This window comes from Amblyomma maculatum, chromosome 10 (assembly GCF_055883805.1).
Source record: "Amblyomma maculatum isolate TAMU_Amacu chromosome 10, ASM5588380v1, whole genome shotgun sequence".
In the NCBI taxonomy this organism is placed as follows: Eukaryota; Metazoa; Arthropoda; class Arachnida; order Ixodida; family Ixodidae; genus Amblyomma; species Amblyomma maculatum.
Window position 1 is genome coordinate 21,016,808 of NC_139353.1, and position 17,342 is coordinate 21,034,149.

At 46.8% G+C, this 17,342-nt stretch overlaps 1 protein-coding gene and 1 pseudogene across 1 annotated transcript; both read left to right on the top strand.

Moving 5' to 3' along the window:
• The first annotated feature begins 2,338 nt into the window (after positions 1-2,338).
• On the top strand, positions 2,339-13,879 carry LOC146175790 (iris-like). The gene is made up of 4 exons (XM_084581206.1): positions 2,339-2,386; positions 3,254-3,317; positions 10,555-11,303; positions 13,871-13,879. Exons 1-4 carry the CDS (start codon positions 2,339-2,341, stop codon positions 13,877-13,879), a joined length of 870 nt encoding a protein of 289 aa, XP_084437332.1.
• A 371-nt stretch (positions 13,880-14,250) lies between these two features.
• Positions 14,251-16,604, top strand: LOC146175791 (uncharacterized; annotated as a pseudogene).
• The last annotated feature ends 738 nt before the right edge of the window (positions 16,605-17,342 follow it).

Here is a 17,342-nt window from a genome sequence, read left to right on the forward strand (position 1 = left end):
GGCGATTCAATGCTCCCCGCAAAGTGGGAATTTGGAATAATAATAATAATAATAATAATAATAATAATAATAATAATAATAATAATAATAATAATAATAATAATAATAATAATAATAATAATAATATTAATATTAATAATAATAATAATAATAATAATAATAATAATAATAATAATAATAATAATATTGGTTCAAAGGAAGGGAAAGGCGCAGTATCTGTCACGCTTGTTGCTGTGGACACCTGAACCGCGCCGTAAGGCAAGGAAGGAAGGTGGGAGTGCAAGTGGAAAGAGAGAAAGAGTAGCCGTAGTGAAGTGTTACGGAGTAATTTCGACCACCCGGGGATCTTTAACGTGCGCTGACATCGCACAGCACCCGGACGCCTCTTCGTTTCGCCCCTATGGGAACGTAGCCGCCGAGGTCGGGATCGAGCCCGGGTACTCCGGTACAGTAGTTGGGCGTCTTACCACTGCACCACCCCGACGGGGCTGTGCAAATACGCCTATCACCAAAATGCACAGCCAAAATTACAGTTTCTCTCGAGATAGGTCCAAACTCTGAAGGTGTGGAAGTCCGGATACTGGGGCTCTTTATATAATGTCCCTCGAAACAGGTCCAATCTCTGAACGTGCGAAAGTCCGGATGCTGGGGATCTTTATACATACACACAGACGGTCAGAAACGACATTGGCAGAACTGTGTAAGGTGGGGGCCAGGTGGGCCGCGTGGTCTGCCAGGTTTCCTACAAGCGCGGGAGTTACGATGCAAGGCCGCCTTAGGTGTTGCGCATGCTTTTGTAAAAAGTCGGATGCTTTAGAAGACTTCGTACCTCCACCTGCGAAAGCAGGACAAGGATGCACTCGAAGTCGTCCTCCGCGAGTTTATCAAACGCGCTCTCGACCTCCCCGCGAACCCTCCAAAAAGCGTCTTCAGGAGATGGGCATGGTGAACACATTTCTGGAGCTGCGACGCTGCTTGCTCATCGCAAGATCTGACCCTATGTTCGCGCCCGTCACCTATTTCCTCCCCGTCAAAAGTTGTCTCCAAGTTATTCTCCTGATGGGCCTCGGGAGAACACTACGACTACCGCGTTCTCTAGTCTTTGGGAGCCCTTGCCTGAGAGCAGTGAGATTTCGAAAATACGCTCTAAAATATTCTAGCGCCGTAAACCCTCGTGTGTTCTTTTCCCCGCTGCCTGATTTGTCGAGAAAGGCTGTTGCATTCTGATGAGAGCCAGCGCATCGAATCGGGAAGAACTTTGCCGCCATTTCCTTGCGCACAAATTGGATAATGGCTACACAACAGCTGCGCTTTGTGCACTTCACCCTATTCTTTTTTGGCTCACGGCGTGTCTTTTCATGCCGTATTTTTATATTCAGCTCTTGGAACTGCCTCACAGATTGTCAGTTATTGAGAGCGAAATTGCAGCAGGCTCACAAGCCAAGAAACTATATAAAGCCCATCCAGCCTAAACTTACTCAGATGCCATTTTTAGTCGTGTGTTTGCTGTAATATCCTTCTTATTAATCACCCCTCATCAGACATTAAGCCTGAACCCTCACGGTATGTGGTTTGGTTGAAGCAAGTCTATCTGTGCTTGCCTGATGCCATGTTTCTTGCCTTGGCATTTTGAGTTTGTGGATAGGATACATGAGTGGTTCAATATGACGGCTTTGTTATCTAGAAGTAGATTCTATAACTGCGGCTTTCTAGAAAAAGTGTGAACAGAAGGAGAGCGCTCTGAATCGGAATATTTCGTTCTTTTTTTATTATAAAGAAATACGGTGAGCAACACTGCCCATTCTACCCACGCTTCTTGTGTTGTAAAAAGTATGATACATCTATTTCATGCCTTCCCCTTCATGGAATGATGCCATAGTGCTATTCGCGTCGTTCAGCAGCTCGTCTGGCGGGTCCTCGCTAAAATTTCATCAATCCCGAGCGGATATCTACTCGCGTGTTCCCTACTCCCATAATTAGCGTCTGTATGTTCTCAGTGTAAAGAAAATGCTACTACACCGACACACGGTGAAGGCTTCTGGATTATTCGCCAATCAACTATCACGCGCATTTGAATCTTCAGCTGTCATCGTCGGACCCGACGTTGTGCTTTGCAACACGATCGCTTAGTGCCATCGGTCGCCGTCTCCAGTCCTTTGGACATCCTAATAAACATCTCTTCATTTGGTGAAGGTGCGCGGTGCGACCCGTACGCGATCACCGTAGAGTTCCCCTGCCATACGATACTCATTGCAACCAACTAGGTAGGCCATTAGCCTGTATCTGCCCCGTTGAGCTCCATATTATGGTCAGATGCTCTCGACAGCGAGACCCCGCCATGTTCAGCGACCAAGACGTTGAAGACTGCTTGGCCTGGTACGAGCGGGTGAGTAATCATAACAATTCAGATGGCTTCATGACGATCAACAAGGTCATCTTCTAACCGACATTCTGCTACCTTCACGACAACGTTCGCAGACGTTTTTGATCACCCCAAAGAGCGTAAAATACGCGCTGAGCAATCCTTGAGCGTGCGAGCTCAGCAGGAAAGCAAAACCTTCACTAGCTATCTTGAAGATGTCGTTGATTCGTGCAAGCGCGTCGACCCATCAATAGATGAGGCTGAAAAGATAAACTACATGAAAAAGGAATTGATGATGTACTACGCTTGCTGTTGGCAAGTAGGCCCACCACACTACAACCTGTGTCAGTGTCGACGGGTTGTGCAAGGAGTGCCTATTCACCCGTCACTCTCCCGCAACTGCCGCGTCCATTGCTGGACTGGCTGTGCGCGGTTACCTTTTGGCTGAAATCAAAAATGTCGTCCGGGACGAGGTCGCCCGGCACCTTGGCTTCCTCTGCGGCATACGCCCGTCGTGTACAGCTGAATTGCTTACCCCTAGGACCCGACAGCATCAAGCAGGAGATTGCAGGTGCACTTCCTAGTTTTGGGCAGCCGGCGCCGGTGGCACTTGATGTCGACCCTGTTCCACTGCAACCCACACCTGTCACTGCACCTTTAAGCTACGGCCCCATTGTTGTGGGGCCGCCACTCTCTGTGCTGGCGCAGATGCCTACGTGCATGCCGAAGTTACCGCCAAACAATCGCCGCAGCAGCCACTTGCATACGTGTCGACTGTGGCGCCACCGTCTGCCGCTCCACGACTCCGGTCAACGTCACCTTCCTACAATCCTTGGCGCAATTAATGGCAATGGGCATATCACCTATGCCTGCGCATTCTTGGCCACGTAGGCCGCCTGTGTCGCCGTGCTCTGCACCCTGTCCCTGAACGCACTACACCTGACTACTGTTATCGGTACGACACCTTGCGCCCACCTTCAGTGACATCACTAGAGCCCCTCCACAACTCATCAGGCCACCAGCGCATTCCGTGACGCCATTCGCCGTCCACCGTCGTCGCCAATACAGCGTCGCAGCGTGATCAACTACTGTGAAAGCTAGCAGCCCCAGTTCCTATGGCACGAAATGTGCAATTTCTTCCACAACTTCCCGCCTCTTTCTGCTGAACGTTCTCGACGTTTTGCTCACGGTGTTCATCCACTTGCTCTTGGAGATACCTGTGTTACCCTCTGCATCATTGGGGAAATGTTCTGCCAGTTGTTTCATAACGTCACCACCCCGCGTTCTGGACTCTCTTCGTCGATCCCGTTTGTCCGTCTGCTGCTTGAACAGTGCTCATCGGTATCGCCGATGTCACAGGTGTTGTTGAATTTTAGTGCGTGGCGCATGCGCGCATGACCTCATTCTTGGCTGGGTTTCTCTTACCCGCCACCCAGCTATTATTGACTGCGCCCGTGTTCATGTAGCATTTTCTGCGCCCGGTGATGCGGTTCTTGACGTCGCGCTGGCTTCAATGCCGCCGAACTTGTCGCGGCCGACACCAACATTCGCGCCTACTATGCTGTGATTGTTGCTGTGTGTACGACCTCTTCTTTCGACACGACACTCTCCCAGAACCTTCTTCCGTGCTCGTTTTTCACCGCCACCTTCTTGTTCGCTGTGTTCTCGTCGACATTTACATCGGTGCCGCCGACGTTGTTTTCATAGCCTCATTCGCTTCGGTCCCATCACGTCGTGGCGAATGCCATGGCTATGTTGAATTTGTAACTCATTCTCGCCATTTGACGCTGATGCCTACTCCCCACAGAGTACTCTCGTAGTCTCCCTCACGCCGATTACCGCTCCATTCGATCTAACGTGTTCGGACATTTTTCAGTCTTCTGTGGACAGTAACCTCAAGCCGACTCACCACTAGCGACTGCTCGCTCTCCTCAACAAGTTCCGTTGTTCCTTTGACGTTTAGATGGCTTTTTTGGGCCGTGCGGCCGCTATGTCTCACCAAATCGATACCTGAAATCATGCGCTTTTTCGCTGGCGCCCAACGAGTGTCGACTTCAGAGCAACGTGTCATTACTGAGTAGGACAACGACATACTGCAACGCGGTGGAATTCAGCCTTCTTCTAGTCCGTGGCAATTCCCATGCCATTTTTGAAAAAGGCGCATGGCTTCATCAGGTTTTTCATTGACTACCGCCGTCTTAACAAAATCACCCGTAAGGACGCATATCCACTACCCCCCATTGATGACGCCATCTATTGTTTACAAGAAGCCGAGTTCCTTTTGTTCCTGAACCTGTGTTCCGGCTATTACAAAGTCAACATGGCTTTGAAAGTAGCCTTTTTCACCCTGGATGGACCGTATGAGTTTACCGTGATGCCGGTCGGCTTTTATGTGAACCCTGTTACATCGGAGCGAAGGATGGACTATGCGGCGTCAAGTGAACGCTTTCCTATGTTATTTCGACGATGTCGTCGTTTTCTCACACGATTCTCACACATAGCTCTGCTGTGCCTGGATATACGCAGCGTAAAGCGTAAAGCGCCCTCGACAGTGCGCTCTGGAAACATTCAACCTTCCGGGCCTCTCTCGGGGCCGCTCTAGGAAAGTGTCTTGTTGTGACGGTACTTCGCGCACCCCTTGTCGAACACGACCAGCATTTTATTGAATGCATTAATGTTCACCGGCGTAGCTGGCAGCTGACATGGCCGAGCACTAACTGGACGTAGGGCTTCCTGGCCCCCCGTTTGGCAGGAGCTGCCAACTCGAGTCTCTCTTTACACATGGGAGGGTGATACCACAATCAGCCTGCCAAAATCCTTGCATTCACGTTATCCCTAGGCCACGCAGGCCCGTTCATACGGCTCGGTTAAAGCGGGGCTTTATATGTTGGCTGGTAGCTTACGCTGCCACCTCATCGCAAATGTGGAAGTGAAACCAATGAGAAAGAAGTGCCGTAATGGACGGCTTCGGATCACCACACGATAGAGGTGATCGCCTCATCACTGCTTAGTGATTAAACGTGCCCCCTAACATTCTTTTATTTCTAGTAATCTATGTTGTAGACACCTCGCCTGAGGTGCTTTCACTTGATTCCTTCAATAGGCGTCCTTTAGAGACATTTTTTTCGCCGCGAGCCCTCGAGAGCACCTCCATTTGTTTTTAAACTACAAAACAACTGTGCGGGTTTAAGCATAGCTTGGAAATAGTCATAGGAGCGAAAGCTGCGCTAAACATGGTTTAGCAATGTTTCACATGGTTTGATGGTTTGATGTGTGGGGACGCTCAATCTTTGCCTCGAGAATACACACGATAGCCCATGTAAAGTCGTCTTTTCCTTCTGCTCGTTTTTCTTATTTTTGTTTAAATTTTTTTTGGAGAAACGAAGGCAAAGTCCCAGGTTTACTCTTTGGTTGTGGACAACCACGCTTAATTAGGTGAAGGTAACACCACGTTATTATTCCGCAATTTCAATTATGCCAAATATAAACGGCGCACCCCAATCGGTAGGGCAGTGAGATTCGGCCTCAAGCCTTCGATTCACTGCCCAAATCCTAATATCTGCACCGGTTCTTCCATAGCTCTGCGAAGCTCCGAGCTACTTTCGTGCTTATATCTGGCAAACGGCGAGACACGTCGCTGTATCGGTGCAAACGCAAAGAGAAGCGATCGCGCGGCGGTGAGTTAGCTGAGAGTAACGTGGTTAAGGCCTCTCTGCATGACAACTTAGGCATACACAAAACGCGCTTGCCCGCCAACGCCTATACGCTGGAGCAGGAATAGTCGTGCGCCAGACGCGGCGTGAGCCCAGGCAGGGGAGCGGCGCACATATCTGTACATGACAGGTATTGGCTCCCTCACGCGCGTCTCAAGCAGAGGTCCCAAATGAAATAATAGGACATTGCGCCTTTTCCCCTGCTTTTCTGTTCACTGCTAAAAGTCTTTTCTATTATCCCCTAGTTTTCCAGTCTAGGTGAGAGGGCGAGCGAAGCAGAATGATGCTCATAGAGGTGCATGTCTCCTTTAGACAACCAGCGGGAGATGGTGCTTGACGATCAGGCGCCCAAGTGCGACTTGAATGTGTCCATGGAGTGGGGCCTTTAGGCACACCTGTCGAGCGAGCGAATGACGCGGTTAGGCGCAGTATTTCAGAATCACAAATGTGGAACGACGTGACCTTGAGCCCCGCATGCGAGAAGTTTTGCTGTGAATGAACGGCAGCTATGTGCTTATAAAGCACAATTCCCCTCTCATGTCGGCACAAGCATACATGAAAGCCACCTTACCATGGCCTATCGCACGCTCTTGGATGGGCTCGTTGATCTAAGATCGCTGTCGGCTCTGCTGCCGTCACTATGCTTACCGAAATATTTTCCCAGAATAAATCTGGTGGAGTGTTGGGTCCTTTCATCTGACACTGAAGTCCGTACTCGCACGTTACCAATTGTAGCTGTCGCCGAAGAACGGGTAGAACTGTGTCTTCGGACACTTCTCACATGGTGTAGGTTTGCCACTCCAATCAGGCTATCTCCTTAACCCCCGATATTTGCGCAGCCATACACTATTTCGCCTTTCATAGCCTGAGTCCCTTTGGGACGTTAAACGAAATCACTGAATCAAATCAACACCCAACCCAACCCGGGAGGACTGGGAGGTGATCACGCTCGGCTGCCACGACTTACAGGCCTAAGAAACCGTAGTCGGGCGCGTCCAGATGGCAGCCACCGCCACCTTAGTCCCAAAGCAAGGCACCTCCACCTAGTGCTTGTACAGACCGGTCACTTAGAGGCTGGTTCAAACACAACTCATGTGCCTTTTACCGTCTAATATGTCTCCAACGCCACTACTTCCCGCGATGCGTGAAGACATCGCCATACCAAATAAAGCATACAAGCGGGATAAGCCGCCATTTGGGCCGGCTCTTTCCGGCAGCAAGACCCATGCCATCTTTATTTGCCCCGATGACAATGGTGGTGAGGATAAGCTCAGATGTGGCGAGCCGTTCAGTGCTTACAAAAAACGGGAAGCGGCGACCAATCTGAACAAGGTGAGTTTCAGTTCACCGGCGTGGCAAAACCAGTGTTATAGGGACCATAAGGACAACATTACGCCATGGTTCCCGTTCAAAAGCAACTTACCTGAAATCTCAGCTGCTGTACGGCTATCAGAAAACTACGCTTCCAACAGCGCTTGCGTGTGCAGTCTAAGTAGGGCGGCAAGAACTTTAGAAATCACATCGAGGATGTCACCGATATGCACAAGAAAGTAAACATAGAGCTATGAGAGCCCGATTCCAAAGAGCATCGATAAGGACGCATTTGACATGTTTTGAGTGCAAGACCTGCTACCCATCGTAGAAGTAGCCCGAAGTTTAATCACCAATTTGTCAGCGTTAGCTACTCTATATTAGGTTCGACGAACTATACAAGCAGATATTTCTGACTCGCGAAAGCAAAATAAACGTCGAGTCACTTGTTAGACTGACTGATGCAGGCGACCAGTCTTCGCTCCTGTCGCAGATAACGAGAAGTCGCTCTGCAGCTCTCTGTTATTTCCAGCCATCGAGAACCTTCACCATACTTGGTTGTCATTCTGCACCAAATTACTGAACAACAAGGTGCTGACGCTTTTCCTCTAGACGCTGATCACACACACTTCGCGACCATTACACATATGCTGACGTTCCAGCTAGACCAGCTGCTATGCGCCGCCTTGACCAGACTGCCTACCTGCAGCAGCTCGAAATGCGTTCAGAAATTTAAAATCAGGCCTGTATCTGCAGCCTCAGCACATGGCGTTTCTTTTCTTAGTAGACCGTTGCATGCATGCTTGAGAAGGAATCGAATTTGCTGCTTCTCTTCTATTGTTGTCAGCTCAGCTTCTTTTCGTTGTCGGATGCGCTTGTGCATAGTTCTCTATTTCAATGCCGTTGCCGTCACAGCTGCTTAAGATGAGCACGGGAGACTGATGAAATGAGAGGTATGAAGCGCACTGAGCAAAGTGACCGCTTTGTGAGGTTTACGTCATGGTAGAAGACTGCACCCCACTGCCGGAGTACACAATATACGAACTAACAATTTCATGGTCACATAAGCTCTCAATTACATGAGCGGCAATAATTTTTCCACCACGTTCCGAAAACTCCCAGCTTCCGGGAAATTCGGAAAGAATCCGAATCTAAACTGGCGTAGCACGGCGATAGATTTTAGGCCGAAAGAGCCGTATACGCGCTCTCGCGTAAAACACACACACACACACACACACACACACACACACACACACACACACACACACACACACACACACACACACACACACACACACACACACACACACACACACACACACACACACACACACACACACACACACACACACACACACACACACGCACACACACACACTTAAACACGAGTGAACACCCAGGCAGGAACATTGTTTTCTTTCAAGAATACTTTTAGAACACAAATAATCCACCTAAAAGCAGAATTTGTTTTATTTGCGTTGCATAATTACAGTTTGGAGTTTCATATCTTCTATCAAACGTTGAAATTGCGATCCTAGCTACGCGGAGACTCTGCGAGAAGCTGTATCCTTTTGCTGATTATTAGATGTTTTCACCGACACCGCCACATAAAAAAAATTTCAGTTCGTAGAGACGTCTAAGAATATCCCCATCTTTCAATTTTCGCTGTTCTGTTATCATACAGAACACGCGCAATTCTCTCTACACTCGGATACACCTGTCGCATCAATATCTAGCTCGCTGCTCACCTTAGCTAATTCCTTTCCGATCAGGTCTCCTGGATTTGTAAATATTCAAGAAAACGCTGGATGAACCAGCGCTTGGTTGATAATCCCAATTGAGAAAGATACGGGAAAAAATACACAAAACAGGAGTTATGTGCGCACAGTTTATGCCTTGCTACTCTAAAAATGTCCTTAACCAGCAGTCTTTATTCATCAGTGGTGTCGGTGGCTCAGCGACGCATCGTGTAGTACCTATAGTTTTTCTTCCTAACTCAGAGAATTCTCATTGAAATACACATGGGCGCTCTTCAGCGCACAGACATTGTTGCGCGGCACTATAGCACAGCCTGCTCCGAGCTCACGCGCTCTCTGACGCTGGGCTCGCTGAAGTGCAGGTTGTCGTGCCGGATGCCAGTGACAAATTCGTTGTCACACTAGAGAACGGGATTCATGACAGGTTCACAGGAAGTGACGGTTGTACCTTTCAATTTCCGTTGTTACTAGACCACGTCGCTCGCCGGCTGTAAGCAATAACGATGTCCGCATCTGTACCATGGTTCGTGTCCTATTTAGCCATTGCGTCGCTGGCGAAAACCGGGTTTGAACAAGAGCAAAGGAAAAAAAAAACTTTACAAGCTGCAATCTAAATATCTCAACAGTAGGTGCATTGCTTACTGCCTGGCAAGCGACATCAAATGCAGGAAAGGCTGAACTACCGGAGTTTGCTGACGTAAAAATTTTATTGAACTCTCTACACTGTTGCACTAACTGGTGAGGCAGAGGACAAGTTGGCAATATATCTAGCGCTCCTGATTGACGCAAGTGATGCACACTTTATAGGAGCCTTCACTTGGCAACAACCAGAATACAGTTCGATTCTTTGACATTTCCATGCCCGTTATTCAAATGAGAGTTTGACAGATATGGGCCTCGTTGTAATGAGGCAGTGCAACTTAAATGACATGAAAGGGAGTCCTTACTATGAGAGATATTGCTTCTATTTGTCTCTTATGCTATACCAACCTCACTCCGAACGTTGGCACTTTTAATACATGATTAATATTTTTTCGTTTCAGACCCAGTCCAATCATGGATGAACAAATGTTCGGATACCACCTGTTCAATATTTCGCTGGAAATGTATGCACATATTGTAAGGAACTCTTCTGGCGAAAACATCGTCTATTCACCCTTCAGCCTCGTTACAGCGCTCACAATGGTCCTCGCGGGAGCGCGTGGCAACACCGCTACTGAACTCTGCAAAGCTATGCATATCGAGAACAAAGAAGTCCATATACAACGATTATCCAATGTTAGCAGCGGCCTCTCAACGAGTCACGTCATCTTCAATATAGCGAACAGAATGTACAGTTCGTGTCCTTATCCTGTTCGGAACGACTACGTAGCACTTCTGGATAAATTATTCAAATGTCCCGTTGAATCAGTCAACTTCGAGGACTACGCCGAGGATATCCGACAAAATGCCAACGAGTGGGTATCGAACAACACAGGGCATAAAATTAATAATCTTATAGGGCCTGGTATTGTCAATGGCCAAACATTGTTCATTTTGCTGAATGCCATTTATTTCAAGGCTAACTGGGAAAGGATGTTCGATCCGAACCGAACGAATTCGGAGGACTTCCGTCTCAACTCTGGGAATTCTTTGAAGGTTAACATGATGCACGAAACGACGCTTTTGAAAGTTGTCCGTTCCGACGAACTGAAGTGCTGGGCACTGGAAAAGCCATACAGTGGAAAACATTACTCCATGGTTATCCTTCTGCCAGATGAAATTGATGGCTTGTCCTTCTTGCAACAACGGCTGACAGAAACAAACCTACGCTCGCTCCTGGAAAGCCTCGACACACCTAAGAATGTCAAGCTGTCCCTTCCCATGTTCAAGGTCGGGAGCAAAATGGACTTTGCAGAAACTCTTACGGCTCTGGGTGTTCAAGATCTGTTCAATCCAGCACTCACGGACCTGTCGGGAATATTTGAGAATACGAGTGCGGTAGTGGGCTCAATTATTCACCAAGCGGTAGTTGAAGTCGACGAAAATGGCACAGAGGCCGCTGCTGCCACTGCAATAGTCGTTCGCGGAGGTAAACCCCCTGAGTTTTTCGTGGTGGATCACCCTTTCATGTTCATCATCAAGAGTAATAATAACAATTTGATATTATTTATGGGATCGGTACGTAATCCGGCTTAAAATTGCTGAAGCATCGAATAGCGGCATTGGAATCAAACCCCCACTCATCAAGTTGTGTTTGTATCTTGCAACGCTGGAGCAGAACGCCAGCCGATTACTTTCAAACAGTTCGTGAGATAGTAGTATAATAAAGATATCAAGAGGTTGGAAGCTGAAAGCAGTATAAGTGTCTGAAATCATGCGACTCTTCGGTCAACCTCGGGGGTTTAGAAACGCACCGACAATTATCATGCCACGCGAAACTTAAGGTTTACCTACATATTATAACCAAATTCGAAACATAATGCTTTTTTTGTTTTTCAAAGCAAAGCACGCTTTACAAGATTTCTGCCTGTAGCCATTGCAACAAAAACTTTGAGTAATGCATTAATAACTTGCTGCGGGCTAGTCGCTGATTCTTCGTAGAAGGTGGCAGCGCGAAAGAACGAGGACAAAAGAGAAGACACACGGACCACACGACAGGCGGCGTTGAACAATCATATGGAATTTTATTGACAGAAGGCCTCATTTTATACAAACAAAAGCATCCACTGCGTAGTCATAAAGTCGAAGCATGAAAGCGTATCCATCACTGCAAAACAGCCATTACTAATACCACCGAAGGCGAGATAGAGTCAACCCGAGAACCAGCTCGTGTACGGCGTCCAAAAGCAGAGAATAGATACTAGGTGCCTCATAAAAAATATATCTCATAGCAAATAGTAGAGTCAGAGTATCGAAGTAAACGCCAACGTAGAGAATAAAACCACAAGCAAACCTTCATTAACGTCATTCCATGCGAAACATCCCAGACTCCAAGAGCGACCATCTACAATTGTTGTGAAAGAAAAATAATTGTTCAAGTTAGCTATTGTGCGAACGCAGAAGTTTCGCTCATAAAGAGCTATTGAAGTTTCTGCGAAGCATCAAAAGGTGATCTTGAAAAATTAAGTGATTCGAGAGGCAACATACAATGAGAAATATATTTGCGAATATTTTACTTTTCTTGCTTTCTCATGTGGATTCATGAATACTGGAATAGAAGAATTTTTTTTTTATTTTCTCGGCTCACTGAGTATGCTAGAAATATAACGTTTTAGAAAAAATTTTAAATTGAAACCCCAAACAATAGTTTGCGCTTTCTCTGGTTGCTCTAGTTAATATTAAAATACCTCAAACGTGTTGAACAAACAGTATTGTTTAGAACAATTGGCGGTGGTCACTTTTGCGGCCAGGGACGTTCCGCATGGAATGACGCCTTAACAAAGAGAAACAACAGCAAAACATATTACCAAATTACCATTAAGTAACCGCGTAATCATTTAGAGGCACAACAGCAGTGTCAGGTGTTAAATGATTGTTATGTAAAACCTTAATAAATAATAAGAACCTGGTGCTGTGATTCAAAAAGGCAATTTCTTTCAAGATAGGAAAATTATTGATTGAATATTTGATTGATTGATTGATTGATTGATTGATTGATTGATTGATTGATTGATTGATTGATTGATTGATTGATTGATTGATTAGTTGATTGGTTGATTAAAATTTTATTCTCGATCGATTTAGGAGGCCGCCTACTCCTCGCTCCTGGAGCGCTGGCCTGAGGACCGGGGGCAGGGACTTTCGCGACTAAATACTGGCGAAGATATATTGGTTCGCCGCGGCCTCATCCGCCAGGAGGATAGCCCGTTGCTGGTTAGCATGGACCTCGCTTCACAGCAGACTATTCTAGGCTTCTCTAATTTTTTAATGTTGCCCCTAGCGCCCAAAGATTTAGGGCATTCCCAAATTATGTGGTCGAGGATACCCCTCATTTCGCAGGTTTTACATTTATCATATTTTTTCTCATCTATCTTGCTGTGAAACGACCAGAAAGGGTCAAGGAAGTTTGCGGCTTGTAATCGCCGCCAGGCTATGGCCTCTATTTTTTAAGCTAGGATCTAGTGGTGGCATCAGATGTCTTCCTGTAGTCTATAATTTTCGACGATTTCTGTATAAGTTTGCAAACGATCGTCCATCTCCTGGCAGTCGTGCGGGTCCGCGTTCGCCCGGAAGTAGAGATCTCGGGCTAATGCGTGGGCCTTCTCGTTGTCGGGGACGGATGTGTGTATTGGACCCTAATTCGGGTGATTTTGCGATCGATATCAGCTGTTGATAAAAGGTGGGTGGTTTACCTAAAGACCCTGCTTTCTCCAATATTCCAGATAGCAGTTTTACGATCGCTAAGAGTCAAGCTACCTTTGGTTGGGACGCAAGCGAGGGCTATTGCGACCTATTCAACCGTGTCTATGTTTCTGCCCCGGATGGTGGCAAAGACGACTGGTGCACCGCTACCATATATTACCGCGGCGACTTCGGCCTCCGAAAGGCCGCTTGCAGCCGACTACCTCTTATACTCGTTAATTTTATACTCTTTTAACCAGCGCATCTGCTCTCTTTTCCCTCCTTTCCTTGTTTTATTTGGGGTGCATGTTGCGGAGAGGAGGGACTATGATCTCGCGACATTGTGGCGGTAGGGCGACCTGGTCTCCTTTGCCCCAATCAGTTTTTCTGCCCACCCATTCCAGCATGGTTAGACCTATGCTTGTCCTACCTTCGTGTTTGGCGATTCTTACTGCTTCAGCAAGTTCCGTTCAGCTGTTATGCACCCCCATTTCTAGCAGGCGTCCGCACAGAGGAAGGGATGGGTAGAGCCAGCGTCTTCTTGACGTAACTGCTGATGAGCGCGCCTATCTTATCTTTTTCATTGGTCCTGATTTTGAAGAACGGTCTGGCGTAGCATGTTCGGCTTATGTACGCCTCCATCATTATCAGGAGGCTTCTCACTTTTCTGTATATGTGGGGTACGCGCTGTTTCACAAATACCTAAAGGAAGATACGAAGCCATCGAAGCTATTGACTGACTCTGATAAGCTCTAAATATACAGTTGCTATTTACTGTGCAGCTATGGTTTAGTACCGAAAGGCGCCGAAGGAAAGAAGCACGTCTATTCTACCATCTGCACCGAACACAAGGGTGCCACAAGAAGAATACGACGTTTCTGGAGACTTTCAGGGGGCTTCAGCGTCACATGTAGATTATTCGCCAAGCAGCTCTGGCAACACACGTGCCAGCGCGAAGGCCAGTCAGGAGGCAGTGTGCAATGAGGCGCAAGCACAAGTATGCAAGCTACATTCTTCCTCAAGCACTTGTACCGAGCTAAAAAAGCAAATAGACGATGCGAGACAAAGCTACATGCAGCTTCAAGAAGTTCACAAAAAGGCTAGCCTGACTATTCAATCGCTGAAAAAGAAGGTGCGAAAACTATAAAGTAAAATTGAAATTTTCGAAAAATGAATAAAATTTTTTAGTGAAGATTAAGTGCAGGCGCTTCCGAGAAGCAGCAATCAAGATTGCACGTGGTCGCTGCAGACAATTAAACTGGGGCTGCAACTGAAGTTTGCTTGCGATAAGTCGGGTTACAGAACTCTGATACAACTTGGGTATCCACTGCCAACAGATAGAACACTGAATCGTCGCCTGCAGGGGTTAAAATCCTCGCCAGGAATTCTGAATGATGTTGTTTAACTCCTGAGGACCAAAGCGCAAGGCATGGAAAACATTGAAAAATACTGTGTTTTGTTCCTCGATGAAATGGAGGTAGCGCAAGAGCTTCAGTTTGACCGAGCCGAAGACAGTGTGTTCGGAGGAGTTACGCTTCCATCCAAGCCAGGTAATCCCGCTAATCATGCACTGGTGTTCATGGTAGGAGGTCTGAATCAGCGATGGAAACAAGTGGTTGCATACCACTTGGCAGGTAGCCACGTCGACGGGAATACTCTCAAGAACTGCGTTCAGGAAATTCTCCGCCTGTGATCACATATTTCTCTCTCAGTTCACGTAGTAACGTCGAATATGGGCGCATCAAACCGAGCGATGTGGCGCGAGCTTGGGTTTTCCAGCCACCGAAACTCCAAAACTACCTGCTCTGTAACACATCTATGATTTAGTGAAATGGAGTTAATTTTCACTGCAGACGCTGCTCATGAACTCAAGAATATCAAGGGTCAGCTTATAAACTCCATAGTGTTGACATTAAATGATGCAACAGTCAGCGAGCACAACCTGCCTTCGCAGGATGTGAAATTAGAGCACGTACGTGCTATTCTAGAGTTCGACAAAGAAAGGGAATTGAAGCTCGCACCAAAGCTTACTGGGGCTCATGTTTCCTGTGGACATTTTAAAAAGATGAAACTGGGACTTGCGGTGCAGTTCTTCAGAGAGGCTCCCGCTGCAATCCGGTACTTGGTGAAAGAAGCTGAAACCACAGCATGGTTTTTAGAACTTGTGTCAAAGTGGTAAGCTCTTATGTCATCGCATCACCCATCCGTTTCTCTAAGCATTCAAGACGTGGTGAAGCATTATGAAGCTGTCTGTACTCTCAAGCTGACAATGAAACCTTTTTAAGGCATGAACATGGGCAGCACTTCGCAATGGAAGCCATCACAGGCAGCACTTTTAATCACCACCACTGCTGTACTTCAACTCCAGAATATTCGTTTGAGCTGAAGAGGTTACACTTTATTTCTCACCTGCAGAATACTGCAAGATTGCCTTGAAAACCATTTCTCAGTTGTTGGCCTGAAGAAGCCGGTTCCAGAAGTTTTGGACGTGAAATGTACTTTCAAACTTGTGTGCATTAGCCAGTTTTTGCGTACGCCGAAGACAACCAACTATGCTGTCGATGATTCAGAGTATCTGTTGGATCTTCTAACACATGGCAAGCGTGAGCTAGCTTAGTCGGACCCATATGAAATCGAAGACTCTGAAATACTCTTCATTGAGGAGTTGACATCTACAGAATGTAGCATCCTGTTTCATATTGCAGGATTCTTCATGAAAGGAATTATCAAAGAGATAAACGGTTGTGAGCACTGCGAAGCTGCTTTGCTAGGTTCAACTGACAGTCAGCATTCATACCTAACAAGGCTGAATTAATATATTCGGAGCGGCGACAGCCTACATTACCCCAGTGCTCAAGTAATGAGTTTCCTTAAGTCATGCGAGGAACTTTTCACCGGCATTACGGAATGGACCGAACGCCTTCTTACGGTACAATCTCCTCTACAGGATGTTGCTACGTGCTTGAAAAAGATGGCGAAGTGCAATGCGAGAGCTTGCCAAGTACACAACGCAACCGTTCAGAAGATTTTGATTTCCCCTATGCCAGAATGAAGTTACGCATCCACCTGCGTCAGCTTGAAAAAAAAAAGGGCAATGGCCGCGGAAGCAAATCGTGTGCTGGAGTCAACTTACAGTGACACCACAAATCGTGTGCTGGAGTCAACTTACAGTGACACCACAATTTTGACACGGTACATAAAGCTTGTGTGTACTTTACACCACTTCTCTCTAGAGCATTTGCCCTATTTTCCTGCTGTTCTTGCAATAAATTTCATGGAATGGGGCTGCAAAGCTTTGTTATCACTACACTGTGCTTTCTGTATATGCTTTCAGTGATTTCCACATACGGTTTGTTGTAATTAAATAATAAATATTTACTTAACGCGACGCGAACGTTTTGCCAAAGTAAACTCATTAGGCAGGAATTATTTCCTATAACTGCAATTATTATCATTTATAAGGTCCGATAAGAGATCCCACTTTACATGAACATGTTTCGAAAAATATGGTATAATATTGAATGCCGCAGATACATGCGAAATACCACACTATAGCATCGTTTGTGCGTGTACTCCTGCATCCGCCTAATATTTATTTTGATATGTGGCGCTCCGTGAGCAAAGAAGCTTACTTTCTAGGAAGAGCGTTCGGCCCCAGTACGCACTCCTGAAGCACTATGAGAAGGGTGGGCTCAAATATGGCGGACTGCGTAGCAGACGACGAAGTTGTCTCCACCCTAGGAGACGAGGCGCGCGTGGAGGCACCCTAGGGACTTCATTGACGGCGTGCAGTCTCATGATGGTGGTTGTCGACTACCAGTGAGGCTTCGTAAGACGGATCCCGAGAATTCTCAGGAACGTTCGCTATAAGGCAGC

What these genes read in the sequence shown, in the direction of transcription:
- LOC146175790 (XM_084581206.1), top strand. Translation starts at nt 2,339, where the DNA reads ATGTTCAGCGACCAAGACGTTGAAGACTGCTTGGCCTGGTACGAGCGG. An exon ending in GCTTGGCCTGGTACGAGCGG is followed by an intron (nt 2,387 to 3,253) that starts GTGAGTAATCAT and finishes TTGGCCACGTAG; the next exon opens with GCCGCCTGTGTCGCCGTGCT. An exon ending in ACACCTGACTACTGTTATCG is followed by an intron (nt 3,318 to 10,554) that starts GTACGACACCTT and finishes CCGTTGAATCAG; the next exon opens with TCAACTTCGAGGACTACGCC.